A 15,929-nucleotide genomic window follows, 5' to 3' on the forward strand; every position below is an offset into this window, starting at 1 on the left:
TCAGGGTTGCAGTGGGTCCAGAGCCTACCTGGAATCATTGGGCGCAAGGTGGGATCACACCCTGGAGGGGGCGCCAGTCCTCCATAGGGCAACACACACACACACACACACCTAAAACACCAATCCATCTACTAACATGTGTTTTTGGACCATGGGAGGAAACCCACACGGACATGGGGAGAACACACCAAATTTCTCATAGACAGTTACCGGAGTGGGACTTGAATCCACAACCTCCAGGTCCCTGGAACTGTGTGACTGTGACACTACCTGTGTGACTATCTGCTGCGCCACAGTGCCCCCCTTTTATGTATCCTTTCATATTATATATTGTTTCATATTTCATTATTTTGAAACAATTAATACTATTTATCTATTTGTTAGTCCTGCTCTGGGAAAATAACTGAAGCACAAATAAGAGACTTTTTAATATCAGTGAAGTACAGGAGGGCAGACTGCCCCGCCAAGCTCTTTCGGACAAATTTTTGAGTCTTCAGCTTTTGAAGTTTAGCTTTCAGAACAAATTCCTTTAAACAGACTTTACAGACCAGGGGTGTTTGAAAGTTGGATTCTCAGAAAAGGGGGCCTTTCTTTGGCACTGGGCCTAAATACAGAGGAAAAAAGGTGTTGTATGGGGGGGGTGGGGGGGGGGCTCTTTCCTCCAGATCAGAGAGAGCAAGAAAGAGAGAGAGTTAAAGCAGGAGCTCTTCAGCTTTTTCTTACAGTGCAGAAAGAGAGAGCGTGCAAGAGAGAGAGAGAGAGAGGGTGAGAGAGAGAGAGAGGGTGAGAGAGAGAGAGAGAGAGAGAGAGAGAGAGAGGGTGAGAGAGAGAGAGAGGGTGAGAGAGAGAGAGAGAGAGAGAGAGAGAGAGAGAGAGAGAGAGAGAGAGAGTAAAAGCGAAACGCAGCACTTTCTCCAGCTCCTTCTCACAGTGCAGCATGTTCTTTAAGTTCATCAGCGCTGTGGTCACCAGAGCCCTTTTCATCCTAATCTCCCTCATTGGCGTGTGGAGAGTGACATGGGTGAAAGACAATCAACTCTATTGGTTTCTGACCATCCTCTACCTGCCCCTCGTGGTGGAAATGATCTTGACTCTGAGGAGGAGGAAAGGCATGGACTATAAGTGGTGAGTATCTAGGAAGGGCTTGCATTTTTATTATACGGAAAAGTCATTCATTGAAACCACACAAAGAATTCAAGTTTTACAAAGAATGCATGAAGATAGACTTTTCTTTTTGGAGAGTGATTCATATGAAAACCATGCCGTGAATTGTTAGAAGCTACATTAACACTTACTGTATGTACAAATCTATGGTATACAAACTGCAAAAGATTTTGTTACATCTGCTTGAATATATATTACAATTATGTGCAAAAAGCTTGGAGACGCCAACCCTGTATTTGCTGATTTCCTGAGTGAAATTAAGTGAACACATCCACTGCAGATAATTCACTTCAATATGATAACCACGGAACACAATTTCTATTCATACGCTGAGTTTAAGTTTGAGGCATAATAATTAAAAAAACCTACAGCAATTAAACATTATGTAAAATATATATACTTAAACATTTTTTAAAGTCCCAGGCCAATGTCAATGTTTTTGTCTCCTAATACCTAATATGTGAATACATAGTAACTGTGTATTAAAACGAGAGGAAGTGTGTTCTCTGACGTGTGTTCACTTATGTCATCTTAGACAATCAGCAATACATCATGTGATCAGGTATCAAAACGGCATAATATTCATTCATTCATTCATTATCTGTAAGTGCTTATCCAGTTCAGGGTCACGGTGGGTCCAGAGCCTATCTGGAATCACTGGGCGCAAGGCAGGAACACACCCTGGAGGGGGTGACAGTCCTTCACAGGACAGGGAGAACACACTCCTCAAAGACAGTCACCCAGAGGAAACCCATGCAGACACAGGGAGAACACACCACACTCCTCACAGAACTTGATAATGACTGTGCAATATGACCACATATGGTCTTATGATTTAAGAACTTGAAGCAGGCTACTTTTGTAAACTAGCAAATGTAATTATGCATTGTGAAGAGGTTTGCTGACATTATCGATCATGTATTTGTTGTTTATGTCTTCTACTACTACTACTACTACTAATAATAATAATAATAATAATAATAATAATAATAATATTATTATTATTATTTTTATTATAATCATACACAAGATGTAAAACATCCTATGCCAATCATTTAGAGCTTCCCATAGGGCCCACCCTACTCTCTACCTACCAGCAGCCACACAATTTCTATTGTTCTAAACCTACAGCTACACCCTATGGTTGCTGTGGTCGTTTATGATCTAATCAGCAACCATCTACCCTTAACATCTACGGTTACTCATTGAGCCCATCCCATGAGAACCCAAACCACCCACTGCATCTTTAGCTCTTCACAGGGGTCATAAGATTAGTCACCTCCCTGCGTCAGTGTTTTGTTGATTTAAGCCCACGACACTCCAGAAGGCTCAACAGTGAAGTATGGTGTCCTAGACAACCCCCCCCCCACACACACACACAAAAAAAACCTGCTTTACAGTCCTATCTTACCCTTAAGCATCAACAACCGTAAATTCACACTGGCTTCCTTGGTGAATAGGGCTGTACCTAGCCCCACTGGCACCGTTAATGCATGCTCAGTGCCACCAGTTCCATGTGATCTTTACGTGCTACATCACCAACAATCACAGTAGCATCTCTACAGTGCATTTCCCCAACTAGTCTGTGTTCAACTAGGTTGTGGGTTCGAATCCCGCTCCGGGTGACTGCCTGTGAGGAGTGTGGTGTCTTCTCCCTGTGTCTGCGTGGGTTTCCTCCAGGTGACGGTCTGTGAGGAGAGTGGTGTGTCCTCCCTGTGTCTGCGTGGGTTTCCTCCGGGTGACTGTCTGTGTGGAGTGTGGTGTGTTCTCCCCGTGTCTTAGTGCGTTTCCTCAGGGTGATGGTCTGTAAGGAGTGTGGTGTGTTCTCCCTGTGTCTGAGTGGGTTTTCTCTGGGTGGCTGTCTGTGAGGAGTTGGTGTGTTCTCCCTGTGTCTGCGTGGGTTTCCTTCAGGTGACTGTCTGTGAGGAGTGTGGTGTGCTCTCCCCGTGGGTTTCCTCCGGGTGCTCCGTTTATCTCCCACAGTCCAAAAACACACATTGGTAGGTGGATTGGCGAATCAAAAGTGTCTGTAGGTGTGAGTGATTGTGTGTGTCACCCTGCGAAGAACTCATGCCCCCTTCAGGGTGTGTCCTGCCTTGCGCCCAGTGGTTCTGGGTAGGCTCTGGACCCACCTCAACCCTGAACTGAATAAGTGGTTTCAGTCAATTATAATGAATGAATGAATGAATGAATGAATGAATGAACAAATGAATAATGTACTGAAATCTTTATTTTATTTCCAGGTTACTTCCATCTGACTTTTTCTGTTCTTTTTTATATAAACATTTCAGTCAGCAACAAATTCATTCAGACTTTTTTTTGCTGGGAAATGGCTGATTCTAGATACACATCAGTCATTGACTGATTTATTTTTTTTTTACAGTGGTGGTGAATAGAGCCAAGCGTCTCCCAGTGTTCAACAATGTGTACAGCCATTTTGTTCATTATTTTCAGCCACAAATGAACCTACACCAGTCTAAAGAACTTTATAGGAATGTTGATGATGGAAAAAACAAATATGCTTTTTATGGGGGCTATTTTGACATGCAACAATCTGCACAGATAGAATGAAAAACATTTTTGAATGTACAGAAGTACATTAAAAAAAGGTGCCAATCATGGCACTATGCATTTGTAAATGCTTCATATAACTCTCCGCCATTATATAGATTTTAAATCTTGTCAGACATCTGGTTCATATTTTTGCCACTGTGTAAAATTATTACTGGAACTGAGTATTTACCCATCAAACCACTCTCAACTGGATCATATTCTAGCCATTTAACTACAAAGGAATATAAAAATTCCCCTTTCAGGTTTAAAGCAATTAGAATGATTATAGCACCAAGTTTCATTTTTAATGCATTTTTGATTGAATAAAAGAATGGTGTACGAAACGCTGAACAATGAAAATGAACCCGAGTGTGACTTGGACCCCTACAGGTTTTCTCCTGCAATTTTCCTCTTCCTCATCAGTATTATACCCACCATTTGGATCCTTGAGCTGCATCATCAGCAGAATAAATTTAATGATGCTAATAAGGTACTGTGCTCTGCCACTACAGTAACAAAGCACATTATTGTTATGAGTGATTTGGATCTGATCTTCTGTTTTGTTCCTTCTTACAGTGTAACAAACTGGATTCATCAGAGAGCATCAAAAACATCTTTACTAACTGGAAAAATTCAACTAATATAACTGAAGCTTTTAAGGTGCACCATTTTCTTCATTCTTAATATTATTCGCCATACAGTCAAACCTGCTCATGTAACACCTCTTCTAAGATAAAGCATGGAAATAAGGAGTTTGCAGTACTATTTACTGCAGTAACTGCCTCTGCTTTACTTGAGAACATTGCTGTAAAGATCTGATGGCAGCCACAAGTATATGTGTGAGGTGAGATACTGATATTTAAAGGAATACTATGTAAGATTAGAATTTTGTGCTCCTGAGGCTCCCCCTAATTTAATTTGTGTTTTACAGCACTGTACTAAAATCTGGGGTTTCCTACCCTCCTCCCAAAATTACATAGTGTAGTTTCCACTGATCCCAGAGTAGAAAGCACAGATGATGCTCCAAAGCCCAATACTGGGGGCTAATTACCACTCTAACCCATACTTAGAATTGAGCATGATGATCTTAGGCTCATGTGCAGCTGTTCCAGGTCAGTCCATATAGTGTGTAACATTAACAGTATCTGGACTTTATATTCAGACATTATAAGGGAGGTGTCTGCCAGTGTTAGAAATTCTATTGCATGTTTCAGTCAGTGTAGACACTAAAACTGGCATTTGTGTCCACTTTTGTAACTCTGAGGGTCTTTTGTAAGTCACAGCAACAATGTTTATTTATACTCCTTTGCCCTGAATTAAAGTCTGCAGACATGGTTTACTCGTAAAAAATTTCAGTCCCCCACCCTTCAATAAAAACACTGGTTTCAGAGACACAGGCTTTCTTATTCTTACTTGTGGGCTACCGGTCTCCTGTAGCATGTTAGTTTCCCTCAGAACACTTCGTGAGGAATTAATAGAAGCCTATTTAGGAGACGTTGTGCTAGCGTAATTCTGACCTCAGTCCTTTTTCCAACGCTGAAATCCTGCCATCAACAATACCTGCACTGTAAAATCTTGGCAAAACATTTCAAATATATATGTGGTCTTATGCAATAGCTTGAACTCAGACTCGTTTAACAGATTTGTGAAAGATTAACAGATTTGTGAAAAGCTAACAAGCAAAAAGCAAGAAAAACACAAAAAATAAAAGTTATTGTTTATTTGGGAACAGGTTAAAAAACAACGTTCATGATCAAAAATCAAAAAACTATTTTATAGAAATCAGAAGATGTTCCCTCACCATGTGCTAGTTGAAACATTTAAACTCCAAGACTACAACAAACACAATGAGTGTGGAGGAATAAGAGTACAAAGTAAATATTATGAAAATGAAAATGGAGAAAAAAGAGAACCAAGTGAATATGTATAAAATCCGGAGCTTCTGCTCCTTGCTCCACACTTTTCGACTCTCATGCTGAACTGAGTTATGGCTCATTCTCATTTAAACCTGTGCTGAACCCGGTTGTTCTGAACAGGGGTGTTTAGACTGGCAGAGAACTGTGCTGTGGTGTTTGATCCTTGTGGTATATTAACCAATTAAAACCCCAGGGAACTGTTGAAGGGGGTAGAATATGTCCCCTTTAAGAGTATACATTTTGTCGAGCATGTAATGAACCTCCTCTTTCTCCTGCATTTTTTTCAGGCATCCGAGAAGCTCCTGTCTTCAGTGTGTGCTAATAAATGGATTCTGGCACTGCACCAGATCCTGCTGATCCTGCTGATTTTGGGCAAGTGGCTGATGCCCATCGGGGTGGGTGTCACCCGGGATGAACTTTCCCAGCTGCTGCTCATCTTCGTGGGTACAGCTGCAGATATCCTTGAGTTCACCAGCGAGACACTGTCTGATGTCAAGTGAGCGCTGCTGTTTCTCTTATACATATATACTTATACTTATACAGCATTGTTCTGCACAGAGCAGTGGTTCCCAAACCTTTTCTGCCTTTCCCCCATTTTGTAGAGGAGTATATTTTTGCTTCCCCTCAAACTGACACATGTACACACCTTTTAGTTCCAAGCTCCACTGGAATTCATTTATTCATTCAAACAAAACTGCAACTAATTATAAAAAAGAAAAAAGAATAATAATGAAGTGATTGTGCTGATAACAATGTTGTTAAACATATTTGCTCCTAATTACCTCCCTGCACAAATAAATAACTTATAAAACAGCTTCCTGAGAGAAAAAGCCTATAACCTGCACATTTGCTCTGCAGAAATGACACATTTAATCCCCACATCTCTTCAGTGACTTGTATGAACTTGCCTTGAGATATGCCTCATCATATTTTCTTGTTTCCCCTTTGAAGATGTGGCTTGAGAAAACTCATCATCTGCTGCATGTTTAGCTCTTACACACATAACCATCTTTTGTTAGCAGCTGCTAAAACATGTGTAGCTCGTTGGCCTTCTCCCGCACTTTGGGAACCATTGCCATAGAGGCACATTTAGCTGCTATTTCCTGCAAAACGTACCATACCAGACACTGTGAAACACTGTGGGCTACAAAAGTCAAAACAAGCTTTCCTGACTTTCAAGAACAGGTCCGTCGCAAATATACCACTCGCACATCTGAGGATACTGTAAAAAACACCTAAACAAGACAAATTATGCTATATTTTTATTGGAAAATGATCTGACTAGGAGTAGCCTAATCTGACATAATATAACTTAGCAAGATAAAGATCAATATCATTAATATATTGCCCACCCTTGCTTGACCTCTTATTCTCTATCTTTCAGTCCACATTGTTTTGCACAATCTTGTACGCCCAGCACTTCCTCACACATACCATACTCATTTTTCCAGGTTGCAGAGTTATCAGTATTGTTTTACTGTGTCATAATTCAATGGAATTATTCAGGTTTCAATACAGAAGATTAGCCAATCATTTTACAACAAGAGTATGCTTTTCTTGTTAACACTGACTCTGAATCACTGAAAATTTTTAAATGAAGAATTATAATGGGCTAATGGCTTTGTTATCTCTCAGGCCTGTCTTGCTTTCACCAGTTTTTACCATTATCAGTTTCTCAGTTTTCATTTCCATTATTTTCCCTAACTGGGGTCCATTTGAGGATTTAATGTAGTACTTAACACACCTTTCCTATCTGGATTTTTACATTGGCAGAGATAACAGCCCACAGTTGGTGTACATAATTCTTGCCGTCTGGACATGGAGCATGCTTCAGTTCCCCTTTCATCTCTCAGGTATGAAAACATTGTATAGGGGAGGAGTTCTGTTAACTGGATTTTAATCTGGAACGAGTCGAATGGTCGTTCGATAGTCACCAAAACCAGAGTGACATATCGTCTCTGTCCAATGAAAAACACAACTTTTGTACATTTTTTGTTTACGACATCATTTGAACACAGCAGCTGTCCTTCACACGGTGTAAAAAGGTTTTTTTAATGAATGGACAAATAGAAATGCTCTATAATAAAACTCTTTTTACATTGACATCCATTGAAAGATAAGGTTTTTCCTGCTGTAAATTTACTGTTTGTTGAGATACATGGTTTTCATTGGACAGCAACGAACCAATGTATTATTTTCTGTGTCAGGAAACCTGGAAATCTTCTGCATACTTTAGGCATGGGGCAGTACACACAGGACCTATGCAGTACACACAGGACTTACAGCAAGATTCTCCGGAACATTAGCGGCTCTATTCACACATACGCTCAGTCATTACCCAGACTCATAGAGGGCTAGCAGGATAAAGACTGGGTAATGTCCAGGACAAATGTTATGGACATTTGCATTCACACATACAGTTCCTCTGGGTAAAGTCTGGAAAATGTCTGGGTTACTGTGCTTAGAAATGTCAGACAGAGCGACACAGCTCTGGAGAGAAAAGCATATTCACATTTTAAACACAGAATTTGTCTCAGTGATTCACTATGTAGCTGATTAATTAATTTAGGTGACAGACAGACAGAATGATAAGGTTTGCAACGCCTTAGTATATTATAAAATATATAAATGGTGGTTGATACAGCGTAGTGGGTTAGACCACCTGTTCCCAGCTCAGGCAGGAACAACACACTACACTAATAAGAGTTCATGGACAAGACTTTTAACACAGCATTAGCCTTACAGCTAATCAGCTAATATGACAGAATCAATATTTGAGGCAATCAAAATCCTTTACATTCTTTGGACCCTTAAGGAGTTGTATCAAGCACCACCAATGTGCAGCATCCATCATTTAGATAATCTGCCAAACACCATAAATCTAATGTAAATGTAACCATAGGACATGAGGTAAGGGGTTTTCCCAAATCCAGCCAGTTCCTGATCCAACACACACATTAAAACTGAAACTGAAGCTGAAATAGTGTGTATGAGCAAACTGGAGATGCACCCCAAAGCTGAGAAAGTACGATAAGTAGGCCACATTTCTTGGCCTACTTCTCATTTAGGTTCATTTAGAGATTTTCAACTTTGGTCAAGTAATGCACTAGGGATTTGAAGGACTCAGGTGGTGTGTCTTTTAATATTTTTTAAAATAATTTTTAGACCATTTTAACACCATTTAAAATGCCAAAAACAATGAGAGAAAATACATTGTGACATCAGATGGGAATGAAATGTACAAATCCATGGCTATTTGTGACTATGTAAAATGTAGCACAGTGATAAACAGGCCTCTGTTCCAACTTTTTTGGAGTGTGTTGCAGAAATGTATCATTCAAATTACAAAATACAATCAGACTGGTATGTGAAACTATTGGAAAAAGCTTCCTTGTACACTTATCAGTTAAGTAAATGTTGAAAATAAATGAGCAAATCAGAGTTTTTTGTGTTTATTGCATTCTACAAAAATATGTGGTGGTGAAATAGAATGTTTTTTCAGTCACACTGTTTAGAAAAGCCTTAATTGGACAATCTGTGTTACCCTGGCTACAGCCTTGACTTTGTGACGTGTGTTTTGCTGAAGATGGGCCTTTCAAAACTGAATTTATGGAATGATAAAATCCTGCATTAAGAGAATTTCAATCTTCATTTAAAAAATTAGAGAACAATGCCACAGAGGAAATGAATACGAAACTCATCCCTTGATCAGTATGTCGAAACGTGAGGACACTATTTAGGAACTCTGTGGAACGTCCACACTACTTCTTTCTGTACTATGAGACGGCAATTCAGAAAGGTAGAGCTTTACTATGGTATGTGGGAAAGCTGTTACTGAGAAAAGTTAAAAAGAAAATGTGTGTTGCAATACGCTAGCCTAAGTCAAGATTCTAACTTACTGCAAAGCTGCTAACTGCATCAAAATGCTTCAAACTGAAAAGTTAATAACAGTTCTCTGACTTGGGCACAGTACTGTGTAATATGTATATTACAGTTATTTTCAACAAATTACATTACAAGACCTGACCTGATAAGACAATCCAACTCCAGTCATGCTTTTGATATCTGACTGTGTCCTTTTGTTGACTTCTGATTTGATCTATTTTCCATCCCCAGTGGTCAATTCCAAAGTGGATGAAGAGTGTGAGAGCCAGGACTCTTTCTTTACCAGACACCGGACAGACATTTGGACAGTGGTGGAGACCCTCTTCATTCAAGATGGCCCCTTCCTTATAGTTCGCCTGACAGTCATGAGCCATTTTAACATCATGCACCAAATGCTAATCTTCTTTACCATCAAGAACTTGCTGGTGGTGTCGCTAAACCTCTACCGGCTGTGGGTCATTTTTCACGACTACAGGTCAACCTGAGCATTCAAGGCTTTTGATCAAACTCTGTGGCTGTCAGAATAGTAACTCATTTATTTTGTGGACTGGGAGTGGTCTGGGAGTGAACGCTGGTGGATGCCTTGTGGAATCAGCTGGACAATGATACATTCTGGTTCACTTTGTAGATACAGACAATGGTGGTTATAAAAAAAGAGACACCGACTTGACCTAAAAGTGTACACCATTTTGCTCAGTAGCCAAATATGTTCAACAGAAAAAAGAAACAGTCTGAACCGTTGTTGATCGGCTGTAGGATTGAAATCATAGAGAGCAGGTTTAAAGGTTTAGGAATTTTCTCACTTATTTTGCTTTGACTTCCTGACACTGTTTGGGAGTAATAATTTAGAGTGTAAATGATGCAAAGATTAGAATCAGTTCAAGTCACTGCATTTGTTGTATTCTCAGAACATGAAGGTCAAACAATCTCGGAGCAATTCCCGGTTTTTGATATAGAAGACATTTACAGTTTTAATTCAGTATTGATTTTATTGCATGTATATGACACTGAACTACAGAACTACAATAAATGTATTTACTGTGCATGGGCCGAATTGATTCTTGCTTTTGCTTAGTCATATCCTTGTTTAGTCAAGCATGGGCACAGTATTATTTCCACTTGATTGGCTGCTAAAAAAGTCAGTTTCTCTGGGGAAAAAGTGACATTTTATATCATGCCTTTACTAGTCTCTTGTCTAACAACATTTCCTTGTCTTTTGAGAGTCTGGAGTGTTTGTGTAATCATGAAAGCGGACCAAGCCCTTACTCTGCTGTCTCATTCCAAGTAATCAGAAGGCTTGTTCAAATCCATGTGTGCGGTAATAAGTTCCAGATTAACAAATTGTATATTGCCGCTGCCCGATTAAAAACATGTATAATTTTTTAGTTCACAACATCATTTGAACACAGCAGCTGCCCTTCACATTGTGTGCACATTTCCACGATGAATGAACGAATAGAAATGCTCCAATGATTCCAACTTGGAGTCAAATCTTTTTACATTGACCTCCATTGAAAATTAAGAGGGTTTTTCCTTCTATTGTAAAGTTACTATTTTGGGAGATAAATGTTTTTAATTGGACAGCGATGGAAGGACTGGCGCCCCCTTCAGGTTGTATTCTTGCCTTGCGCCCAATGATTCCAGATAGGCTCCGGACCCACTGCGACCCTGAACTGGATAAGTGAATGAATGAATGGCTGAATGAATGAATGAATGAATGAATGAATGGACAGCGATGATATAATCATCCACACTGTGAAAATGCTATCTTACCAAGTGAAATCACCGTAAATCTAGTGAACATATGTAACATTCCTCATTTCTGTTATATCCTGTTATATGATTATTCGTAGTTTATAGAAATTGTACTTGTTTTAAGTGACTTTATCTGGTGAAATGTTCATATTCCAATGGCAGACCATTTAGCTTGGGTGTGTGTCAGTTACACACGCAAACTTTAACTACTTTTTCAATATGTTTTACATAGTGTGGCTAAAATTGTCCACGCCAACTGTACTCAATTCAGATATTCACAATGCATGTTGACAACTGGTCAGATTTTGTGTATAGTGTTGACGGACATTATTGTCCCCTTAATATAATGCTAAATGGAAAGGGAGGATTTGTGTCTGAAAACAAAAAACAAAAAGCAAAGTACATTCTTGTGAAGTCATCTCACAAGAGCAAATTCCTGATGCCAGAGTAAAGGATGGGACTTTCAGGTCATCGCGAACTAATGCATCTTTGTTATTTGGGTGGATCAAAGTGGGATTCTGTACTAAATCTATTTTAAACATGGCCCCTAAATGGGGGTCTGGCCAAAAAAAAAAAAAAAGCAATTTGTTTCTGTATCTCATGCAATGCACTTCACAGAAAAAAAAGAGTATTCTAGTTTGTGACACCCTGGGCAAATCCAAATCCCCCACCCCCCTCCAACACACTCAAACCAATATATAATGGAGAGAGAGAGTGAGACAGAGAGAAACTAGATATAAGATGTTGTCACTTAGCAAGTCGTCATTTTGTGCAGTGCAAGTGTCTGATATGGACAATTCCCAAAGCTGATTACTCAGGAAAAGGCTGTTTGGCTTTTGGTCATCCCCTGCAGGAAAGCACAGCAGTCACTTTGGCAGCTGAGCAGAGGGGTGTGAGGGTAAGATCAAGGTCCTGTGTATACTGGCCCAAAAAGGCAGGGTCTCAGGGCTCAAAAAACAAACTCAAGTCTTGCTGCTTTTCCTCTGATGACTCAGTGGTGTCAGCCAAAATGGAATTCTATACAGATAAAGTCACTCTGTAGCCTACTTGAGTGAGGAGAAGACATCTCAGTCTACCCTGGGCTTTATTTCCTGCACAATTAGCAAAAAGGAAGTCAGGCTTCCTAACACAAGACCTGCTCCAATTTCCTTAAATTGTGCATTTCTTCTACATTTTTACTACGTTCTGATAAGAGCCGAGGCACATATCCGAAAGAGCCGGATCTCAAGGCACTGGCTGCCCATCCTGATACAATCCTCCCACTTTATCCAGGCTTTGGCACTACTACAAGACACATTCCAGTGGCTATGTACACACACTCACACCTAAGGACAATCTTCAGAGTCGCCAATCCACCTACCAATGAGTTTTTGGACTGTGGGAAGTAACTGGAGCACCCAGAGTAAACCCACACAGACACAGGGAGAACACGCCAAACTCCTCACAGACTGTAACCCTGAGCAGGGCTTGAACCCCACTCACACCTCACAGGTAATCAATCCACCTACCGACATGTTTTGGGACTGTGGGATGAAACCCATGCAGATACAGGGAAACCACAACAAGCTCTTCACAAACAGTGACCTGAAGAGGTCCAAGTACATTATTGGTCACTAAAGCTACAACAGTGCTGTTAAAGTCCAGTTGTGTTCCCTAAAGGTACCTTACATTCATAAGTACAGAAACAGAGGTGATTATTTGTAAGCTTTCATTAAAGAGATGTGTAAAATAGAAGAGTCCTGGAGATGAAATGGGGAATATGAAATCAACAACATTTTCAGATTTACAATTATAATAGAATAAGGTACAATTCTGTTTCTTTCTTTCAGCACAACCTCCAGACTGAGCCCTGAGTGAACCTGACTGAATAAGAGAGAGGAACTCCCCACCTCCCACTGGTGGCTGAAGTTGACCCAGAAATTGTAAATTGTAATTTGTAAAGAAAAATAAAACAACATTTGTTATTAGTGTTTTGTCTACGTTATTATTCTTTATAACTAACTGTGTGGCATAACTGCACTCAGATATTTCTGGGAAAAAAATCTTATTTGGTTCCATCACAATGCTTTTTCCTGTAGATACAGATCTTTCCTGTAGGACCTCCTGCCTGTTTCATTACCAGTTTCAACCTGCCCTTGTTGATTTAACCAGGCCATTTCTTCTCAAGGGAATCACTGACAAATCTTTAAGTGTTTAGTCAACATTGGTTTCAAGTTTAGTTATTACCAACTGTACTGAAACAAAGCCTTGACTATGTTACAGTAAAATCCATTTCTGGTGCTGGACGATAGACAGCTTGGCTTCTTATCTGCCTGTGGAATCAGATTGGCTTTTCATGATGGAAGCTTTTGATTTGCTCTTTTGTCTTTGGGTTTGTTGGTTTTGGATTCCAGATTTGTTGACTTCAGAGCTAAGCCTGATCCTACAGTTCCATGGTTGTGTTCCTTGGAGAAAGATCTACTTGAACCATCCTCTTCAAAAAGCATGGGAAGCAATATTCTTGCATCTTTTTCCAGATTGATTCACATCTGCAGTTGTTTGGTTTTTTGTTATCACTCTAAATGTGTACTTATACTTGGCTTCAAGTGAGAAACTAACTACATGAATGATTTATAAACATCAAACATATGCTGCCTTCAAAGGCTGCTGGAAATAGAGTTTTATTTTATTTATCCATATATTATCCATATATTCTGGCTTTCTGAGTTGGTGGTGCTGGGATTGTAGATAAAAATACTGTGGATAACTGGATAAAAACATTTATCTTGCCCTGTGTTGTTGTAATAAACACATAAATGCACTCTTTGTGTAAAATAAATAAATAAATAAATAAAACCTAAGTGGATCAATCTGAATTAATTGAACACATACCACATACTTTCATTCATTGTCTGTAAGCACTTATCCAGTTCAGGGTCGCGGTGTGTCTGGAACATACCCGGAATCACTGGGCACTAGGCAGGAACACATCCTGGAGGGGGCACCAGTCCTTCAAAGGGCAACACACACACACACTTTCACTCACACACTCCCACCTATGGACAATTTTGAGTCACCAATCACCTACCAACGTGTGTTTTTGGACTGTGGGAGGAAACCGGAGCATCCAGAGGAAACCCACGCAGACACAGGGAGAACACACCACACTCCTCGCAGACAGTCACCCGGAGGAAACCCACGCAGACACAGGGAGAACAGACCACACTCCTCGCAGACAGTCACCCGGAGGAAACCCCACGCAGACACAGGGAGAACACACCACACTCCTTGCAGACAGTCACCCGGAGGAAACCCATGCAGACACAGTGAGAACACACCAACTCCTCACAGACAGTCACCCGGAGCGGGACTGGAGCTGTGTGACTGCGACACTTCCTGCTGCGCCTCCGTGCCATCCCACCACATACTTACAAGCCCTAAAATTGTAAACAGGAATTTCTGTACATGCAACATTAGAGAGCTGGTGAATGTCACCTGAAATCCATATCTGAGGGAGTTAAAAATAAAACTCCCCTAGGGGGATTCTGCTGTAAAGTAATTTTAAGATTGGATCTTGCTCACATTAGGACAGAGTTGTCAGAACTACCCAGGAAAGTACATGTTCAATACTTGATTTAAAAGTACCTGAGTAAATGTAATTAGATAGTCTCCACCTCTAGCTGAGTGTCAGTAATTCATTGGTATTAGTTGTTTTTTACGTAATCTGTACTAATTAAGGAGTGGTCAGTGGCCTGAGGGAATGAATAGCTTTGTCTCCTGGTGTCCAGAGGAGTAAGTGCATTACATAACAGGGTTGAGTGGATGTTGGACTGAGTGCGGAATATAACCGTATTGACAGGCTATGTCCATCAGAGGGCGACATATAACACAACAGACAATAATACAACAAAACAACAGCTGAGGGTGGATTATTCCTTTGCTAAACACTAAGGCAGCATTTTTATCATCCTGACTCCTGGTTTATACTAATTTAGTCCTTAAAGGGTGTTATAAATAGAGATTAGGTTAAAACATTTGTTATACACTGCTCTATATTTCCTCTTGATATTATATTTACATTCATTTAGATACATTCATTCATTATCTGTAATCGCTTATTCATTTCAGAGTCAGGGTGGGTCCTACCCAGAATCACTGGGCACAAGGCCCCCTGGAGGGGGTGCCAGTCTCTCAGAGGGTGACACACACTCACACCTGTGGACACTTTTGAGTCACCAATCCACCTACCAACATGTGTTTTTGGATTGTGGGAGGAAACCAGAGCACCCGGAGGAAACCCACGCAGACACAGGGAGAACACACCACACTCCTCACAGACAGTAACCTGGAGGAAACCCACGCAGACACATGGAGAACACACCACACTCCTCACAGACAGTAACCTGGAGGAAACCCACGCAGACACAGAGAGAACACACCACACTCCTCACAGACAGTCACCCGGAGGAAACCCAAGCAAACACAGAGAGAACACACCACACTCCTCACAGACAGTCACCCGGAGGAAACCCACGCAGACACAGAGAGAACACACCACACTCCTCACAGAGAGTCACCCGGAGGAAACCCACGCAGACACAGAGAGAACACACCACACTCCTCACAGATAGTCACTCGGAGGAAACCCACACGGACACAGGGAGAACACATTTAGAA

The 15,929-nt window shown here is 40.6% G+C and overlaps 2 protein-coding genes across 2 annotated transcripts in view; one reads left to right on the plus strand and one right to left on the minus strand.

Annotated features, from left to right (window-relative positions):
• The window catches only part of cabcoco1 (ciliary associated calcium binding coiled-coil 1), a 33,628-nt gene that overhangs the window by 15,621 nt on the left and 2,078 nt on the right, over positions 1-15,929 (minus strand). The window lies entirely within an intron of this gene.
• Positions 896-10,533, plus strand: tmem26b (transmembrane protein 26b). The gene is made up of 6 exons (XM_066666278.1): positions 896-1,125; positions 4,108-4,207; positions 4,294-4,377; positions 5,921-6,129; positions 7,407-7,486; positions 9,750-10,533. Exons 1-6 carry the CDS (start codon positions 938-940, stop codon positions 10,001-10,003), a joined length of 915 nt encoding a protein of 304 aa, XP_066522375.1. The 5' UTR covers positions 896-937; the 3' UTR covers positions 10,004-10,533.

This window comes from Hoplias malabaricus, chromosome 3 (assembly GCF_029633855.1).
Source record: "Hoplias malabaricus isolate fHopMal1 chromosome 3, fHopMal1.hap1, whole genome shotgun sequence".
In the NCBI taxonomy this organism is placed as follows: Eukaryota; Metazoa; Chordata; class Actinopteri; order Characiformes; family Erythrinidae; genus Hoplias; species Hoplias malabaricus.